Source organism: Molothrus aeneus, chromosome 2, assembly GCF_037042795.1.
Source record: "Molothrus aeneus isolate 106 chromosome 2, BPBGC_Maene_1.0, whole genome shotgun sequence".
Classification (NCBI taxonomy): Eukaryota; Metazoa; Chordata; class Aves; order Passeriformes; family Icteridae; genus Molothrus; species Molothrus aeneus.
The window spans coordinates 9,407,349-9,424,446 of record NC_089647.1 but is presented as its reverse complement, the minus strand read 5'-3'; the positions used below and the strand labels follow the sequence as shown (position 1 = coordinate 9,424,446).

General features: G+C 38.9%; 1 protein-coding gene across 1 annotated transcript in view; it reads left to right on the top strand.

Annotated features, from left to right (window-relative positions):
* ROBO2 (roundabout guidance receptor 2) overlaps positions 1–17,098 on the top strand; it is a 439,359-nt gene that overhangs the window by 410,129 nt on the left and 12,132 nt on the right. Inside the window, exon 26 of the mRNA XM_066571926.1 lies at positions 13,318–13,488. Coding sequence (XP_066428023.1) covers positions 13,318–13,488 — 171 coding nt within the window. The remainder of the gene's footprint in view (positions 1–13,317; positions 13,489–17,098) is intronic.

The window sequence follows — 17,098 nt, the reverse complement described above, 5'->3', positions numbered from 1 at the left end:
CTGAAATTCCAAGGCTTTTGCACTCATGCTTAAAGATTGCTGTTCTGAAAACACTGCAGGAATATGAGAGTGATGGAGCATCAATACTATCATTTTCTTCCTTTCCCTTCTTTAATGAAATAGTGTGTAGCTTAATCCCACCTTCCATGTTTTCCTTCACCCTAGAGCCAGACTGCTTGCCACTCTAATTAAGATTTAAGAATTGTATCCCTGCTGCTGCAATTTGAAATCCAGATGCAACTGAAGGACATAAAGTTTAAATCTCTGAATTGAGAAGGTTAACTTTTTAGTGCATGCATATGTTAACTCACTTTGCTTGAATTTCTGGAGTAATCTCCTTCAGGCTATAATTCTGCATATTTTTGCATATCTCACTAATGGCTCAGAAGCATTTCTGTTAGGAATTCACTAAGAGTTTTAGACTGTAGAACAGTAATAAATAAATTCAAAAAAACAGGTTGGTATACATTTTTCTTTTGGTAGATATTAATATGGCAATGCTTATGTATCTGTAAATCAGAAAATGAATGTTTCCACATTAGCATCTTCACCTTATAGTTTGGATCACCCTCCCTAGAGCAAATAAGGGATAGTTGTATTCCTGCTCCAATTTGAAACTTTAGTGCTTATTAAAATTGATACTTTTACGAATAACCTTCAAAATCTTGTTTAATTTTTGGAGTGTTAAATGTCTAATTACTCGATTGTTAACGGCTTCTTGATATTTTGGAAGAAATTGGGCAGAACTTCATAATGTAGACTGAGAGTATACGTAAGGTGATCTAAATATGATTCCACTCATCACAACCACTATCTTCATGTGGCCTCATCCAGCTGAAGTTTAAGGTTTTTCTTTTGCTGTTTCTTTTATTTGTTTAATTACTATCTGGATCATTCTTTGCCTCTGGTTCATTGCCTGGCAAGGTGTGTGCTGGCACTGCAGGAAGGGAATGTGCAGCTGGAGGGGAAGCAAAATTACAGACTGCCCCTATAGCACTTAGCCAACTTTTAGACTGAATTATTAAGGAATGATAGCCTTACAGGTGTACACCCAGAGTGTTAATATAAAGGGTCTGTAAGATGGCAAAATCTCCAAATAACAAAACTACTTCTCCTCAGTTACTGTATGGGTAAAACCTTGATTTTAGAAGACTTTGTATTGGGCTTGTTCTTTGGTTTGTTTTTTTTTTTTTTTCCTAAGAATGGAAAGGAATTGCCTATTATACTTGGGCAAATTTTGTTTTTCAAAAGAAAATTTTAATTTTTCTTTATCTGTTTCTGTTAACTCTTCCAGGCTGTGTTTAATGGTGTTAAGGAGTGTATAGCGAATTGCTTCAGTTGTTCCCAAGCTGTTTCTCATTCTTCATTTTGATTGCTTTTAAAATACTGTAGAACAACTAAATTGTTCTTTCATGTGCTGAGAATATATAAGCTACTTCTTTTCACAGAGCATTTGGTGACTTCAGCCAGCATTTTTCTAAGAATTTATAGATCACGTTTTCACTTCTCTAAACGTATTTGAAAAGGGAGGCAGATGAGAACAGCTGACCCAGATGAAGCAATATTTCTGTTCATTCTGAAGTGCCCTGGGAGTTCAGTGTTTGTGAGAAATCTAAATTGACATCCCCTGGACATGACTTCCTCCAAACAGAGTTGCTGTGGCGGGAGCAGGGCGAGGTTCCTCACCCTGTAGTGTTAGCAAGCCTCAGCAATGCCTCAAAGACAGCCACTTTTGGACTGAAATGGAGCTTTGTTCTTCATGGCTGAGCTGAGAACAAGGATTTCCTGCAGTGCCAAGTGTGGGATTCTCTGAGGGGAAGCACTGGCACTGCGTGAGCCAAAGCACAAACTGCTGGATCCCTCTGACACCACAGTGCTGCTCCTTTAAACTGTTTAAAAGTCAAGTTGTCTTCCAGGCCCTTGAGTTTTAGTCACAGCTAACTGAAGATGCAGACAAGGATTTAATCTGCACTATTAAGCTTTTCTCTTTGCAGGTGCCAGAGACATAATGTTGACATGTATAATAAAGTGAAAAGAAAGGAGGAGTGCACAGGAACTGTATCTTAACAGTCTCCAGATAGCACAAAGAGAATTCAAGGAGGGAGGTTTAAATTTGCACATCTGTGGGATGTAATATGAAATTAAAGCCAAGGTTTTGCTTCATTCCCAGTATGGTTTGATAGGATATTGAGTCACTGAATCTGCTTAAAAAAAATAGAGAGAAAGAACCACAAAACACTGGTAAAATTTTTCCTCACTTGACTTTTAATTCATAGTTATTTAGGGTTATTTTTTGCTTTCAGAGACACAATGAAATATGTTTTTTCTTTCTCTTATGGTTAATGTTTGCCTTTATAATGAATTTCTGTGCAGAGTTATGGCATGAATGGCCACAAAGAGTCTGTTGCATTATTCTACTTTAATAGACTTAATTAATTGCATATGATGATTTTAGAAGAAATAAATTTGCTTCTCACTGAAATCACTAAGAGCAAGCCTAGGTTTCTTCAGGTCAAAGTGTTATGGTTTGGGGATTTTCTGCCCTCTCCTTATCTCCTCCTCCTCCTGCAGCACCAGTGAAGCTGGTTGCGAGCTGTGTATCTTCAGTCCTGGTGCATTTTCACTGAGGGAAGAGTTTGACTCATTAACTAACATGGAAATTAGAGTAAGACCTCTTCTATCTGACTGATACAAACTGATATAAACAGAGAGTTATTCTTGAAAACAGTGCCTCAACAAATGGGTTACATTTTTTTTTTTTCTCAATAGAATTATATAGATCTAAATCATAAAAATCTCTTCAGATTGTGTAGCTCAGCAAGGAAAAATATCCCTTATTTGACATGTTTTGGTCTTGATTAAAAGACTCACTGATCACTGTCTGTATGGAAAAAGTTGATCATTCACTGTGTCTGTGCACAAATGGAATAATTTCTGAAAACTGCACAATATCATTTTCATGAGCCATATTTTACTATGGCTCAGCTCAATATTTGTATTGATTTGCTTAGCGATACCTATTGCAAAATATTCTGGTTTATAAGCAGTTAGACAGATTGCATTTAATAGGAAGAATGTGCTTCATGGATTAAATATGTGCTCAGAAAATAGGAAACTGCTACTTTTTGTATCTCATAAAAATGGTAATGCAACAATTAGCAGGGTCATATTATAAAGCACAGACTTTACTCTAGCTTAATGGATCTAGGGATATGCATTCATCAGCAACGATAGATTTAGCATAAAATGACATGTAAATGAATTGATGACTGATCATAAATTAATTTTAGTGCTGAAGAAGTAATAGAGACACAGCAAGTTGCCACTTTATCATAGTATTTTACTGCTCAGCAACATTTGAGCAACTACTTAATGTTCTGTGTGCATTTCTTTTCTAACAGCTTGAATAAATTTGAGATTTTTTTGTGCCTTTCAGCAATATGGAAACAAAAAAAAATCTAAAAAGATGGAATGCAAACAGAAATAAATTTGGCTAAGTGACATAAATTCATTTTTCATTAGATGTTTATGAAGGTCATTAATTATCATTGGACCTGTGAAGTGCTGAATATCTATGTATGGTTTTTTCCTCCTTTTTTTAGTGTTTTCTGCCCAAAAATAAAACATTTAAAACCTAGAGGCTTATTCCAGGTGTATGCATTTAAATATATGGGCATTTATGGTGGAGGAAAGTAAAAAACAAAGTCTAGCTTTTGGAAGTGTGATCATATTTAGATTCTGCATTCAAACACTTCTATTATTATTCCTTATTTTGGTGGTACAATGACTATTGTCCCTTCTATTCCATCACTTCCACCAAAATCAGTGGGCATTCTTGTTGTGTAATCATGACAGTGGTCAGATATATCCAAGAGAAGATAAAATCTTCCTCCTGTACAAAGGCTGAGAGAATTCTGTAACTGATTTCAGCTGAAGTAGCATCAGTGCCCAAGGACGTCACCCACACTTCAGAACCCTAAGCAGCCTATCCCTGTTCCATTCAAAAACTGCAGAGGAGCAGGGGCTTAGCATTAATATGTGCTGGATGGTCTTGTAGAGGAAAACACATGAAGTAAGCACATAGAGGCTGGTAGATGCAGAAAAGTATCTAATGGAATTCTCAGAAGTGCCAGGCTTGTTGTGAGCAGCTTTTATTTCACAGGTGCATTCGACTTTTTTATTATTATTTTTAAGTAAAGCAACAGTACACTTTACTAAAAAAAAAAAAAAAAAAAAAAGCATTATTATTGCTAGCAAAATGCCACTAAAAGGAGTAGCATGCAGCCTACTGGAAGCTGGCACCTCTGTTCTCCTCACCTTTCCCTGAGAGCAAAGAAGCTTTCTGTTTGCATTAGCACCAAGAGATATTTTATGGAGCAAGAAAACAGAGTTCAACTTTTCACAGAGCTGATTTTGTTCTGCATAAAGCATTTACTGCTGCTGTCAGCAAGAGTAAAATTTACAGTTGCCAGAAAGCGTAAAAACTCAAATGTACTCTTGGAAAGCACATAGTGAGCTGCATGTAAAGGAGACACTAAAAGCCTGTTTCATCCCATTTCAAAATGCACAGTTGATCTGAAAGGAATGTCAGCATCTCTTATTCTGCCTTTATTCAGAGAAAAACAAATGTGCATCTGATTTGGAAAGCAAGAGGCCAGTGGATGCCTTTAAACAAGCAGTCACCACGTGTGCTGTGTTAACACAGCTTTGTGGTGGCCTGAGGTGCCCAGGCTGGGCTCCAGCACTCCCATGCCTTCTGGGCAATGTCTACACCTCTGCAGGTCAGAGCAAAATGGGATTTACTGCTGCAGGTTTGGCTGGGGAGAAGAAATTGTTTATGCAGGGAAGCTGAACAGCTCAGGAATCAGGAGAAATAATGTAGAGGTTTCGCCTTGAGCTCCCTATATCACACATATCCTGTGTCACACACAGCTGTGGGTGCTGAACGTATCTCAGGGTGTTTTGCTGATTTCAGCAGTTAGAAGAAGCTTCTATATAAAAAAGTTGCTTCCAGCAACCAGAAGTAACGTAGAATGGTTTGGACTAGGAGGGACTTTTAGAGGTCATCTTGTTCTAAGCCCCCTACCATGGACAGGGACACTTTCTACTAGACCAGGGTGCTCAGAGCCCCATCCAGCCTGGCCTTGAACACTTCCAGGACTGAGACATCCACAGCTTATCTGGGAAACCTGTTCCAGTACTTTGCCACCCTCATGGTAAAGAATTTCATCCTTATATATAATCTAAACCTTCTCTCAATTTGAAAATATTGCTTCTTGTCCTGTCACTGCAGGCCTTATCAGAAAGCCTCTTTCTGCCTTTGTAGTGACCCCACTTTATATGTTGAAATGCTGCAGGAAGATCTCCCTGGAGCCCTCTCTTCTCCAGGCTGCAGAAAACAATCCCAGTTGTCCCAGCCTGTCCTCACAGAAGAGGGGTTCCAACACTAATCATTGTTGTGGCTCCTCTCTGGGTGCACTTGAACAGGTCCCTGTCTGCCTTGTGCCAGGGACCCCAGAAATGGATGCAGAACTCCGGGTGGGGTCGTGACATTTCAGTAAAACTCATGTCCCTGCAAGAACAGAGCTATGTTTGCAGCATGACAGGTCTCTCCCAGAGCAGCTGCTGGAGGAGAGGGGAAGGGGGAGTGACCCATAGGCAGAGCACACTATTCCCAGCCTTACTAGCACTTGCTGTCCATGGGAATGTGGAGGAGCTGGGGAACAGAGCTTTTTTAATAGGGTTAGCCTAGAAAACTGGCAGTCTGATAATAAAAATGTAGGTAATTGTAGAAAAACTGGTATGTGTATGAGTGTGTAGAACAATAGCTCTATTCACACACTATGGCCTTTTGCAGATTTTCAGTATATTTTATACCTAAAACGAGATTTTTTTTTTATGAATTAACAAAGCAAATGAAAACCAGCTACTACCCATACCCTGAAAAGAGTCACACCCGAATTTCCATGTGCATTGTATGTTGTATAACAGCTGTGGTTATCAAATGGACAAAGCAATGTGAGCAAATAGAAATTAAATGTTCTTTTAAAACATCCATAGTCTCACAGACCATAGCACTGAAAACAAAAAGTGCTCTGTATATGGTTTTATATGTCTCTACATATAGACAATAGAATATATAACACAAAACTCTTGGGCCCTGAAATTAATGGCACACATATTAAATTTTTAGCATCTAAGCATCATCCTTGGATATGTGTAGCTCTGGTTACATTTTTATGTTTCAGCTTGTGCTCACGTATTTTGTGGAATGTGCCTATAAGTGATTGTTTGAAAATGTCCTCAGTTATAGCATTTCATTTTCTTACATCTTCATTAGGTGTTTTATCTGTAGTATCTCTTTCATACATCATCAATAACTGTTGCTAAGTGTCTTTGCTCCCCATTCTCTATGATGTCCTGTTGCTCTTTGACTGTTAGTTCAGAAAATGTCTTCTCAGAGGAAATTCAGTTTTAGCCTTTCCTTGCTGTTATCTGGGCTCCCTCACATCTGTCTGCATCAGGTCGAGTCTGCTTGGAAAATAACAATTTTATGTGTGCTTTTGGCAAGCAGAATCAAACTCTGTCACTCTCTGTTGCACTTTACACACTTCCTGCCTGTCAGACCTCCACAGCCCTCTTTGGTTTCTTTTCTTGTATCTGAGGAGTGCACGGGTTTTTGTTATTATAGCCTGCCACTTCTCTGACATTAAAAGGTTTGGTCACTGCAGCATCACAAAATAATCCACTGTTCTTGGGCTTTGTGGTGCAGCATGCTACTGAATTCCAGGATTCATTAATTGCACTCATGACCTATTTTTTGCAGGACATTTTTAATATTTGACACCACCATTAGTTAATTAGCCTATCAATTAACTAATAAGCAGGTCGTTATTGATTTACTACTTAACAATTTTAAACACAGCAATGCTTTCTTGGACATGGATTGAAAAAAGGCTACTGTTCTGCTACACATTTTGTGTGCATTTACAGAAATTCAGCTCTGCTAACTGAGTAAAGTCAGGGCCATGATGCATCCCTCCACACGTGTCTTCATGTCTTTGAAAACCAGTTCTCTGCAGATTCTCCCAGGTTTACTGGGCTTTTTTCTTTTTTTCCAACATATAGCTATAGCTAAAATGCACATTTCAGGAATTTTGAGATGGGTGTGGTTCCTGTACTATCTCAGAACAGCACTGTTCAATGCCACGCAGCAGCTCAGGTCCCCAAAGCACTCTGGTGGCTCATTTCACAGGGCTGCCCTGTTCCTGGAGCAGAGTTCTTGCTGCTGGTTCTTCCCTTTGCCTCCTGCCTCCACTGCACGGTGCAGAATGACCCTGGGGCATTTCAGAAGTACAGAACGCCACCATCTCCATCTGAAACCCTGAAAGAAACAGAATTACAGTACTTTGGGAAAAAAAAAAAAGAAATGAACCAAGTACTAGCTTTTGAAATTGATGGGTAGCTGATTGATGCTTGATTGGTGCCTCAGAAAAAATAAAAATATAAGTGAAGAGCAAATAAGATTGATTTTTCCTTCTCTATTTTGCTCTTCATATTTTACTTCTGTCAAGATTTCTACATTTCTTTCATGTTTTTCTGGTATCTGGTTTTCTGGCTGCATTTTTATGATGTTGTTATCACTTTCCTCTCCTGCAGTAGTGGTAATCCATAGTTAGAAGGTACTATGGGGTCAGTGCTGGTCTAGCAACTGACTCACTGTTAAATCTGAGCATATATTTGCTCTGCTCTTGAATCTTAATTATTTCTAACCTTGTAAAAAAGCTACTTTAATCCAGTAGAGTGAACTACTTTAAATCAGCTATTTTTAGGCCATTACAACTGCTCATTTATTTTAAGGTTTTGATTGATAAAATGACATGGGGCCAGTCTTGTTCAGAATAGTCCTTGAAGCCCATGTCTGACTTTAGCCATGTCTACTGAGACTTACATATATGCAGTCCAAAATTAAGACTCGGTTTGGCAAATATCAAACTAGATCCATATTTGTAACAAGTCAAGTAAAACAAAAATTACAAAACTAGCCACATTCAATTCAATCACAGGGAAAAAACCATTAATTTTCAAAAGGATTTACTGTGGAACCTTTGAATTTGTGGAGAATATGTATTATTTTGTTTACATGGAGCAAGCTATGAATGAGATCCCACCAAGCTTTGTTGTACCAAACTCTGGCAGATAAATGTTGGGAAAGGATACAATAAGTGTGTCTTTAAGCTTTAGATTAATTTTAATTTCGATTTAATTTTTAATTAAAATTGCTCTTCTCTACCAAGCTCTGTCAAATGAATTTTGGGTATCCTGTGGAGAAAGAACATATTAAGTGGGTCTTTAAGCTTTAGATGAACAAAGACTATCAAATGTGCACCACTCACTGGCGCCCTACATTTGTTTTTAGGTTCAATGGTAAATGGATGGGGTTCTGCGTCTGATGAGGACCGTAACTTTTCTAGCCATAGATCTAGTGTAGGTAGCTCCTCAGATGACTCCATCTTTACCAGCGGCACTTTTGCACAAGCACTGGTTGCAGCAGCAGATAAAGCTGGGTTTAGGCTGCATGGAACCAGCCTGACAAGAACAGGTTTGTAGACTCCAAGGTGATGCTTTCTGCATGGAGGGTGTCTCTGCCTATCCTTCTCTCAGTGAAATTGTGTCTCACACTTGTCTAACATGCATGGGATGAGGTGGATGGAGATACTTCTTTCAATATATTTTAAATCAAACCTTGCATTGTGTTTCGTTTTTAGTGGTTTGAAGTAGTGAATAGCACAAGCTTTTAATCTGCACCTTTGGTCTGCTGCAGTTCCCCTCAGTGCTGACTCTGCTCTAGATTTACTGACATATGCTCATTTAATATTTCAGTGAAGAAATTACTAATTCTGCCTTGCAGCCTTTGATGATTTCATCTTCTGCAACATCTCCTCACAATCGTTCCCTTTCCAGTGATGAACACCACGTTTAAACTGTTACCTCCATCCCTGCTCTTCTGTTGCATTTCATCCTGCAAAAGTGTGTTTTTCTGTGAAGTTTTTCTGAGCATGGGGTGAATTGGTTTGCTTTGATTGTTAAAAATACAAACTGCTTAAAGTTTAATTAATAGCTGATTTTAAAAATCCTTAATTCAATAAGTTAATGTCTTTTGATAACATTTAATTTTGGTTATGCCAATTGAATCTGCCAAGTAAAATGTAACACAGGTAAAGTGGATATTACATTTGAAAATAGCCAAATTAAATTAATTAATGAAAAGTAAATATAATTTAGTTATTTTTAAAGCTCCATATGTTTTATTTCTATTTAAAAATATAAAGAAATATTATCTTTATTCTGGTAAGAAAAGGATATATTTGCATTTACTTAGTCTTGTCAAAATAGCAGCAATAACTAATTATTTAAATACACAAATACAAAGAAAAGGATACATTTGCATTTCCTTAGTCTTGTGAAAATAACAACAACAACTAATTATTTAAATCCACAAATCTAATCTAGCAGAGTATGGACTTGGGTCATATTTTTTGTTATGCTTCCTCAGCTAATTCCAGATGACAGGTCCCATAATATTCCTATCATTTAAATTTTTTAGACTATCAGTCTGGTATGAAGTCTCTCCTTCAGTAAAATGTGTGCATTTAAGTGAAAGTCTCACATGTTGGGGCTGGAAACTGTAGGCTTTCAGCATGCAATAACTTCATGGCAAAGACTGCCTTTTAGGAACATTAGGAATAAAGGAAAGAGTTAATGGCAAAGTCCTAAAATCCAGCTTTTTTCAAATCACTGGGATTTTTGTTTCTGGCCTTGGTCAGACATACTCATCCTTGAAAGATTATTTCCCCATAGCTGAAGCCCTCGGTTGTTTCCCCCAATTAATGGAAAATTGAGTAAATCTGTCTTATCACTTAAAAAAAAATTTAAAAAAAAAAGAGAAGCAAACCAAAACAAGAAAACTCATAAACTAATGTAGACTTTAGCTTATCTAGTATGGATGCATCTGGCCAAACTATAACTTAAAATATACTGTTTTCCTTGAAGAGTCTCCCAGGTTCTGAGTGAAAGGAGTAAATATTTTCCAACCTTTTTTTTTTTTTTGATGGTGTTTGCTCCAGTAAAAGTTAATACAAAGATTCACCAAAATTGCTGTCACTTGTATCAAACCTTTGATGAGTGCAGTTTCCACCACAAACTCATTCATAACGGAAGTAAATGGACATACAAACACAGAATAAATACAACACACTTTAAAATAAATAGGATTTTTTTATTGTAGCTATGTGAATGGAAACTACAATGAAAGGATGAGAGCCCCCTTGTCAGTTGTATTCTCCTAGCTTGATTAGGTCACAAATGCACTTAAAGTGAGTATGTGTGTAAATCCTCACAGACCATTAGAACACAGGGTACAAAAAAGGATCCAGCAGTTGTCGCAGAGACTTTATGATTATTACCCTCTTACTCTCTTAATGATCCAGCAGGCAAAATGAAAATAAAATAAAAACCCACACGTAAGCAAACAGCCCTCCCTCCTTTTCCTCACAGAAACCTCAGCAAATGGTTTTTTTGCTCACTGCAAAAAATCTGCCCCTGTTCCCTGCGGTGCCATCAGGATGTGTCTCCTCTCAGGGCAGGGTGGCTCAGTCAGACAGCCCCATTGCAGCCCCCCAGAGTGCAGCACAGTGCCTGGCAGTGCAGAAGCAGCAGGGTTATCCTGCTCATTGCCCTGAAGGGAGCCTGCAGGTCCTGACTCTTTATCCCTCTGCAGTCTGGACAGTCATTTCCACCCGTTTAGAACAGCTGTGAAATACTCTCAGGGGTAGATGCTGGAGGAGGTGTCCAGCTTGATAGCCTCACGTGGGAATGTTTGATTGCCAAGCATGAGAGGCACTGGTGAATCCAGATGCAATGTGTCTCTCCTGCCAGACACTTTGATTCCAGTTTCCAGAAGCCATCATGTGATTTGCCATGAAGTTAAAACAGCCTTCCTTTCTAACACCCTTGGGAAATTAAATCAAGAATTAGTGGATTCATCCTTGTCTCCACTTAAACACACTAAATCTGCTGCAGAAAGTCTGACACTGCTCAGCAGTTCTTACTGGCAGGGCTCCACACAAATACAAGGTGCTGTAATAAGTTATTAAGTGCATTGAAAAATGTGCTATGGGAGTCTGCACATCATTTGTGTTTGCCCCATGTATGATTTAGGTCAGTGCTATTTATTTTACCTCATTTTCATGAAGGGATAAAAGAGAATGCTTGGTGTCTATTTCTTTTTAAAACCAGCATTCTGAGTGAATAATCACATCTCTTTAGTCAAAAGAGTAAGTGTGAAGAATCTGTGTCCTGCACTCACTAGTTGCATTTGCATGTTGTGAGTTTATTTTTGCAAAACATCTGTGCAGCGTGCTGTGAGCTGGGATGGAATTTCAGGCTCACATCTGAATTTCTTTGCATTAGGAGTCTTTTTTTAATTTTTAAATGAAATCTTAATATTTCTTCTGTGTTCATCTGCTGTGTTATCCTTATCTGTGAAAAAAGGGCTTGATCACTTGTCTTTGTCTGGCTGCAGCTGTGCCAGCTATAGAGGTTAATGTTCCCAAATGCTTATTCCTTGCTTTCTCCCAGCTCCAGAATTAGCTGCTTGGGCAGGGATTCTGTAACCCAATTTCAGTTAAAATGAGCTAGGTTAGCAAAGGCATTGTTTTTGTTTTGTTTTAGTTTGGTTTTTTTTTGTAGAGGAGGGTTAGGGAATGTCCAAATGAGGGCTTCAAATGTGGTGACCTCTGATAGCTGGCCCAGATGGGCAGCTGGGGACAAGCCTGCCTGAGAGCAGTGCCCTCCTCAGGGTGCAAAACAGTCAGAAGGTAGAAGATCAAGCCTAAGACAGTCACAAAATCTCAGAAGTCAAATAGTGAAATACTATCCTAACATGTATGTACTAATGTGAAACAGCATGTTAGAGAGATTATGGCTACTTTTTCACTTTGCCCTCTTGCTGCTGAGAATGTTTCAAGTAGGATGCTGAGCTGCATATTACTCCCAGCTAGGCTTTTCTAGATCAGGTTGTATGTGACAGCATGTTGGAAGTAAGCACATCTGTTGGAAGGTTTTACTGGAAAACATAACTCCCTGCAGGTTAGACCATGGTCTAAGCAAACCAGAGGATAAAAATACCTCCTTCCTATCATGGGCCCACTTGACCAGAAAAATAGAAGTCACCCATTTTGCCACATTCTATCATCTCTTACATTATTTGGGCCCACAGCAGCACTAAAAGAGCAGAATTTTGGACTGGCTTGTGCATTTTACACTGCAGATAGCATTTAAATATGTAAGAGTTTTAATTACCAATTCTAAATGAATTAAGATGTTAGCATCTCCAAAATTTCGCAGGAACGACATACACATGAACAAAAGAAAGTCAAAGATGGTGATTTTTAGTTTTCATCAGTTATCATTTAATATGAAGTCTAGTTAACAGAATAAAAATATCAGAATAAGAGGAAGTGAATGTAGTAAATGAACTGTGCTCTTTAAATTCCGAGGCTTTGAATCATCTGCTCCATAGAACAGTATCAAAGACATTTCTTTAAGAGAAAATCACACAGCTTGAATAGTGTGTATATACATATATATACACACACACATATCTATATCTATGAGATATAAAACAATATATAAATAAATCTGAGGTCACAATAGATATTTTTAACAAATAAAAGTACTGAAAATTAACTGGAAAATGTTAGCATTTAAATATACCTCCATTTTTATTTCTTGAGAAAAGAGAGCCTTTAAGTATACAGTGCTACAAAGACACATAGCTTGCAAAATCAGTTATGTTTATCTCACTGGAGTTACTCCAGACATACAGTGCATATGGGAGCCCCTAAAACGAGAATCTGGCTCAGAAAACATGAAAGTGGAAGGCAGGAGGAGATAAATTTGATATGATTGCAGAACTGTTTTCCTTCCCTGTTCAAGGCTGAGGAGTTGTTATGACACATCTGTTCAGCACACAGAGCAGGTAGGAGTTACATGGCATACAGTAGTTTTATCACAACAGATGGAATAATTGTAATTATAGAAGTTAAAGACAAAAGAAAGCCAAATTTTCCTACTTCACTTGCTGTGGTGTGTCTCAAAGCAGTTGTTAGCAGTGGGTACCTTGGGGGGACACTTGCCTGCCTCTGAGAATTAGACCTGGTTTAATATTTCAGAGCAGACACTAATAGAACAGCCCATGTCAAGGCAATAACACTTTTTCTTCTGGTTTCTCTCTTTTTTTTTCTAATTCTTTAGGCAAAGCATATTCTTCCTCTCAGAGACCTCGGCCAGGCAGTCCTTTTTCTACTGACAGCAACACGAGTGCAGCTGTCAGTCAGGGTCAGAGGCAGAGGCCCACGAAGAAACACAAGGGCGGGCGTTTGGAGCAGCCCGCTCTGCCTCATCGCCGCGAGGGAATCACGGACGGTGAGTGCTGGGCAGGGACACCTGCAGCAGGCAGCTGTGCACAGAGCCATCTTTCCAGGAATATCAATTCAGGAATATCAATTACTGCTCCGGTGGAGTTGGGGTCCCCAGGTTGCCGTGTGAGCCATGTTGGAGCTTTAGCCATGCGGGGCTTGGGTGAGGGTTGGAGGAGCCTTTCCCCATTTCTGCTCTGGATATGTCATCATCTCTTAGGGTTTCTGAGATCTCAATATAAATCTTACCCCAAAATGACTGCATTGCACATGAGTTGACATTGAAAAATGGCCTGTAATTTTACATTTTATGAAAGAACCCACCACTAGCAGTAGCTGTATATATGAATCTCTAAGGAGAAGCAGAGAGCGGCTCCCACAGGACTTGTTTGGTTTGTGCTGGTTTTGACAGACACCCAACAGCTACAGCAACATGTGCCATGTTTTCCCATGATTCTGCCTCACCTCTTGTCCGTGCTGCTCCAGTCCTGACATCCACTGACCTCAGTGACTGTGTCTCCCTCTTTTACATCTCCACTTCTCTCTTATGACTACTTCCCATCTGGAAATTTCAGGCATGTCTGTTCTGCTCTTCTAATAATTAAGATCAGCTCTTTCTTCCATTTTCTTTGTCTACCCTTCTTGAGTCTGACAAAAGACACAAGTTAGTTTTTGAGTAAGACTGGATAGGAAGGTGACCAGCTGGCTACCTCCCCCTCATTTCTTCTGATCCCCTGGCCTTGCACCTGTAGGTGTTGAAATGATCAGAGTGTTCACTGAAGGGATTATTGTTACATCTCTTGCTCTATGGCTCATTCTCCCTCTGATATTATTTGTGGAAATAGCTTAAAGTAGCTTAGACTCTGCTCCTATGGATCCAAGTCCCTTTAAACATTATTTCCCTCCCCTTGTGGATATATTGCAGAGGTCTCTCTATTACACAGATCCATTGAATAGATGTACCTATGAGAACAGTAACTGCAAATTTATGGATGTCACTTGTAGTGGTGGCCATACTCTTGCTGTACATTTTTTGCTAACCCTTCTGAGTGCCATATCCTGTCACCCTGAACTGTGAGCATCTTAGGCTGCAAATTCTGTGTACATGTGAGTTTGTAGTGCACTCAGTATGGTGGACACTAATCCTTCTGCTTCTGAATACTGTTGCTACAGAAGTGTTTTACAATAGTGTGGATACCAGAAAATTAATGGGGATCCAGTTCAGGTCATGAGACAGATGGAAGTGGGGCTCCTCAGAGAGTGACTCCATCATAAAATTTGGCATTGTTTTAAATAAGCAAAAGAGATTCAATTTTAAGATTCATTTAAAAAGAGGAGACTCCTATTACTTTATATTTATCCTTAATAAAATACTAATCTTACTGGAGTTTCTTTCATATATTTAAATCAGAATACCAACGATATACCATTTCCTTCAACCTCTCAGACATGGGCAAAACCATAACAGCTTTTGGATGCCATTAGATTAATATTTGCCTTTTATAAACCTAGTTAAAATTCTTGCTATATGTTGCAAAAATTTATAATGTCCTGGAGCAATAGAGGAACAGTTCCCATCCTGTATTAACACAGGAACAAACAAACAAACACAAATGGAACAGTTTTCCGCTTCAACTCCTACTGAATATGAGTCATTAAAGTGTAATGTCAAGTCTGAGTCATAGTTAAATTTGCAAAAGATCATTTGTCAATTAAGGAAGCTAGAAGTTGCTGCTGCCACCTGCATGTATGTAAACAATTGAATTTAGGAATCTCTGGTTCGGAGAAATTAAAAATGGCAGCTGGGTGCTTTCTGGGGAACATTGCAATGAACTTTACAAAGACAGACAATATCACTATGCTTAAGCTATAGCTAGAAAGAGGAAGTAGGAGAGCCTCAGATAGGTCCAGCAATTCCAAGCCCTAATCCAGGTCAGTCCATTCAGCCCTGGGCCATCCTGATTTCTGTGAAAAGCATCACTATACATTTTCTCTGTTTTTTCTTATGTCTCCAATCCATTGCCTTATAACTGCTTCCTCTTGGATTTGTCTTGTGAGAATATACTTGGTTTGCCAGTTGTTTTCAAATTCCCAAGTTGGATGAGTCCTGGTATCCTGTGTTTAAGTCTCATCACATACCGGATGTCTGTCATTTTCAATTTTCATTGACTAAGAAAGCTCCAGCTTTCTCTGCCCATTCCCACACACATCCTGAGTGCTTCCTCCTTGTTAACTGTAACCATGTGGGACAGTGCAAAAGACCTAAGAAACTGTAATATTTAACACATAGCACACACATCTCAGACTGTGTAAGCACTTGAGGCCTCAACTTCATGCTTAGATTTGACAGCAAACCACACAAATCCCCTAAAACCCTGCTTCTTCATTTCCTTCAGCTGCAGGTCAGAAGCCTCTAGAGACTTACTCTAGATGGAGTCTTCATATTTGTCTTGCTGTACAACTTGTTTTTTCACTTCCACATCCTGAAAGACTATGGAGACAACAGCAAATCCGCAGAGGAAGAATATGTTATGAATCCCTCAGATGGTCAAAACTTTCATTCTGAGCTCACAGTCCACCATAAAACAAAAACAAAAATGGAAAAAAAAACCTGCAAACAAAAACCTGTGGGGTTTTAGTGTTAGAGCTCAAGGAATAATTTGTTTTCCTAGCAACTATGTAGTCATGAATAGCAAAACAGTAGAATCTGTCATATAGTTTGCAGCACAGTAACTTTGTGACTGAAGTTAAAAGGCCTTCCTTAATGAGCATGATATGCAAAAAAAAAATCAAAGAGGAGGCAGAAGGGAAATATGCTTAGAGTTTGAAAAGGAGAACTGGAACATAAGACTTATGTTACCATGCCTTGCTACTCACTTCCTACTGTGTGTTAAAAATAATTTTTAATGTTGAGAAAATACTTACCTTCTGATGCTATAAAGTGTTTCAGGGGCTTATTAAATGTCATAGTAATTATCTCTCCTATGAGAAAAAATCACTGACACAGGTAGAAAGGTGTGTCCTTACAGGTTCTTTAACTTGCTGCCTTTTCCAGTTAATAATGAGAAGCTGTGCCAAACCTTGACTGCTGCCTGAATCATTTAGCCAATGCTCTGCCTTCTAAAGAAGGGCTGGAGTAATCCCAGACTGAATATCCATCTCCCCCTTATCAGGCACTCTGATGTCCTACAGCTCCTCAATCACAGTCCCTCCATTACTGAATCAATAAGACCATCACCTCCCCACCAATGTACTTATGAATTGCCTTGCAGGTTTGATAATCCTGCCATTAGAGGCTTCAAAATGAAAGTCTGGATGACATCCTACTGACCTAGAAAGTTACTAGCTCAGTGCAGGCTTTCAGGTATTTTCCCTACCACCTGAAGGATAAATGAGATTTAGATGGAAGTAGGGTGAATAGGTGTTACCACTCTGGGTATCCTCTCTGAAAATCCCACTGAAGTCCCTACATTTCTAAATTCAGAACTTCTCTTAAGGGATTGACACGATGGAATGCTTGACATGATTGCCTTTATGTGGTAATCGGTCTTCCTCTGAGGATCTGGGACTTCTAACTCAGCTGACATCTGTTACCCCTTTAGCAGGGGTAGAAAAGC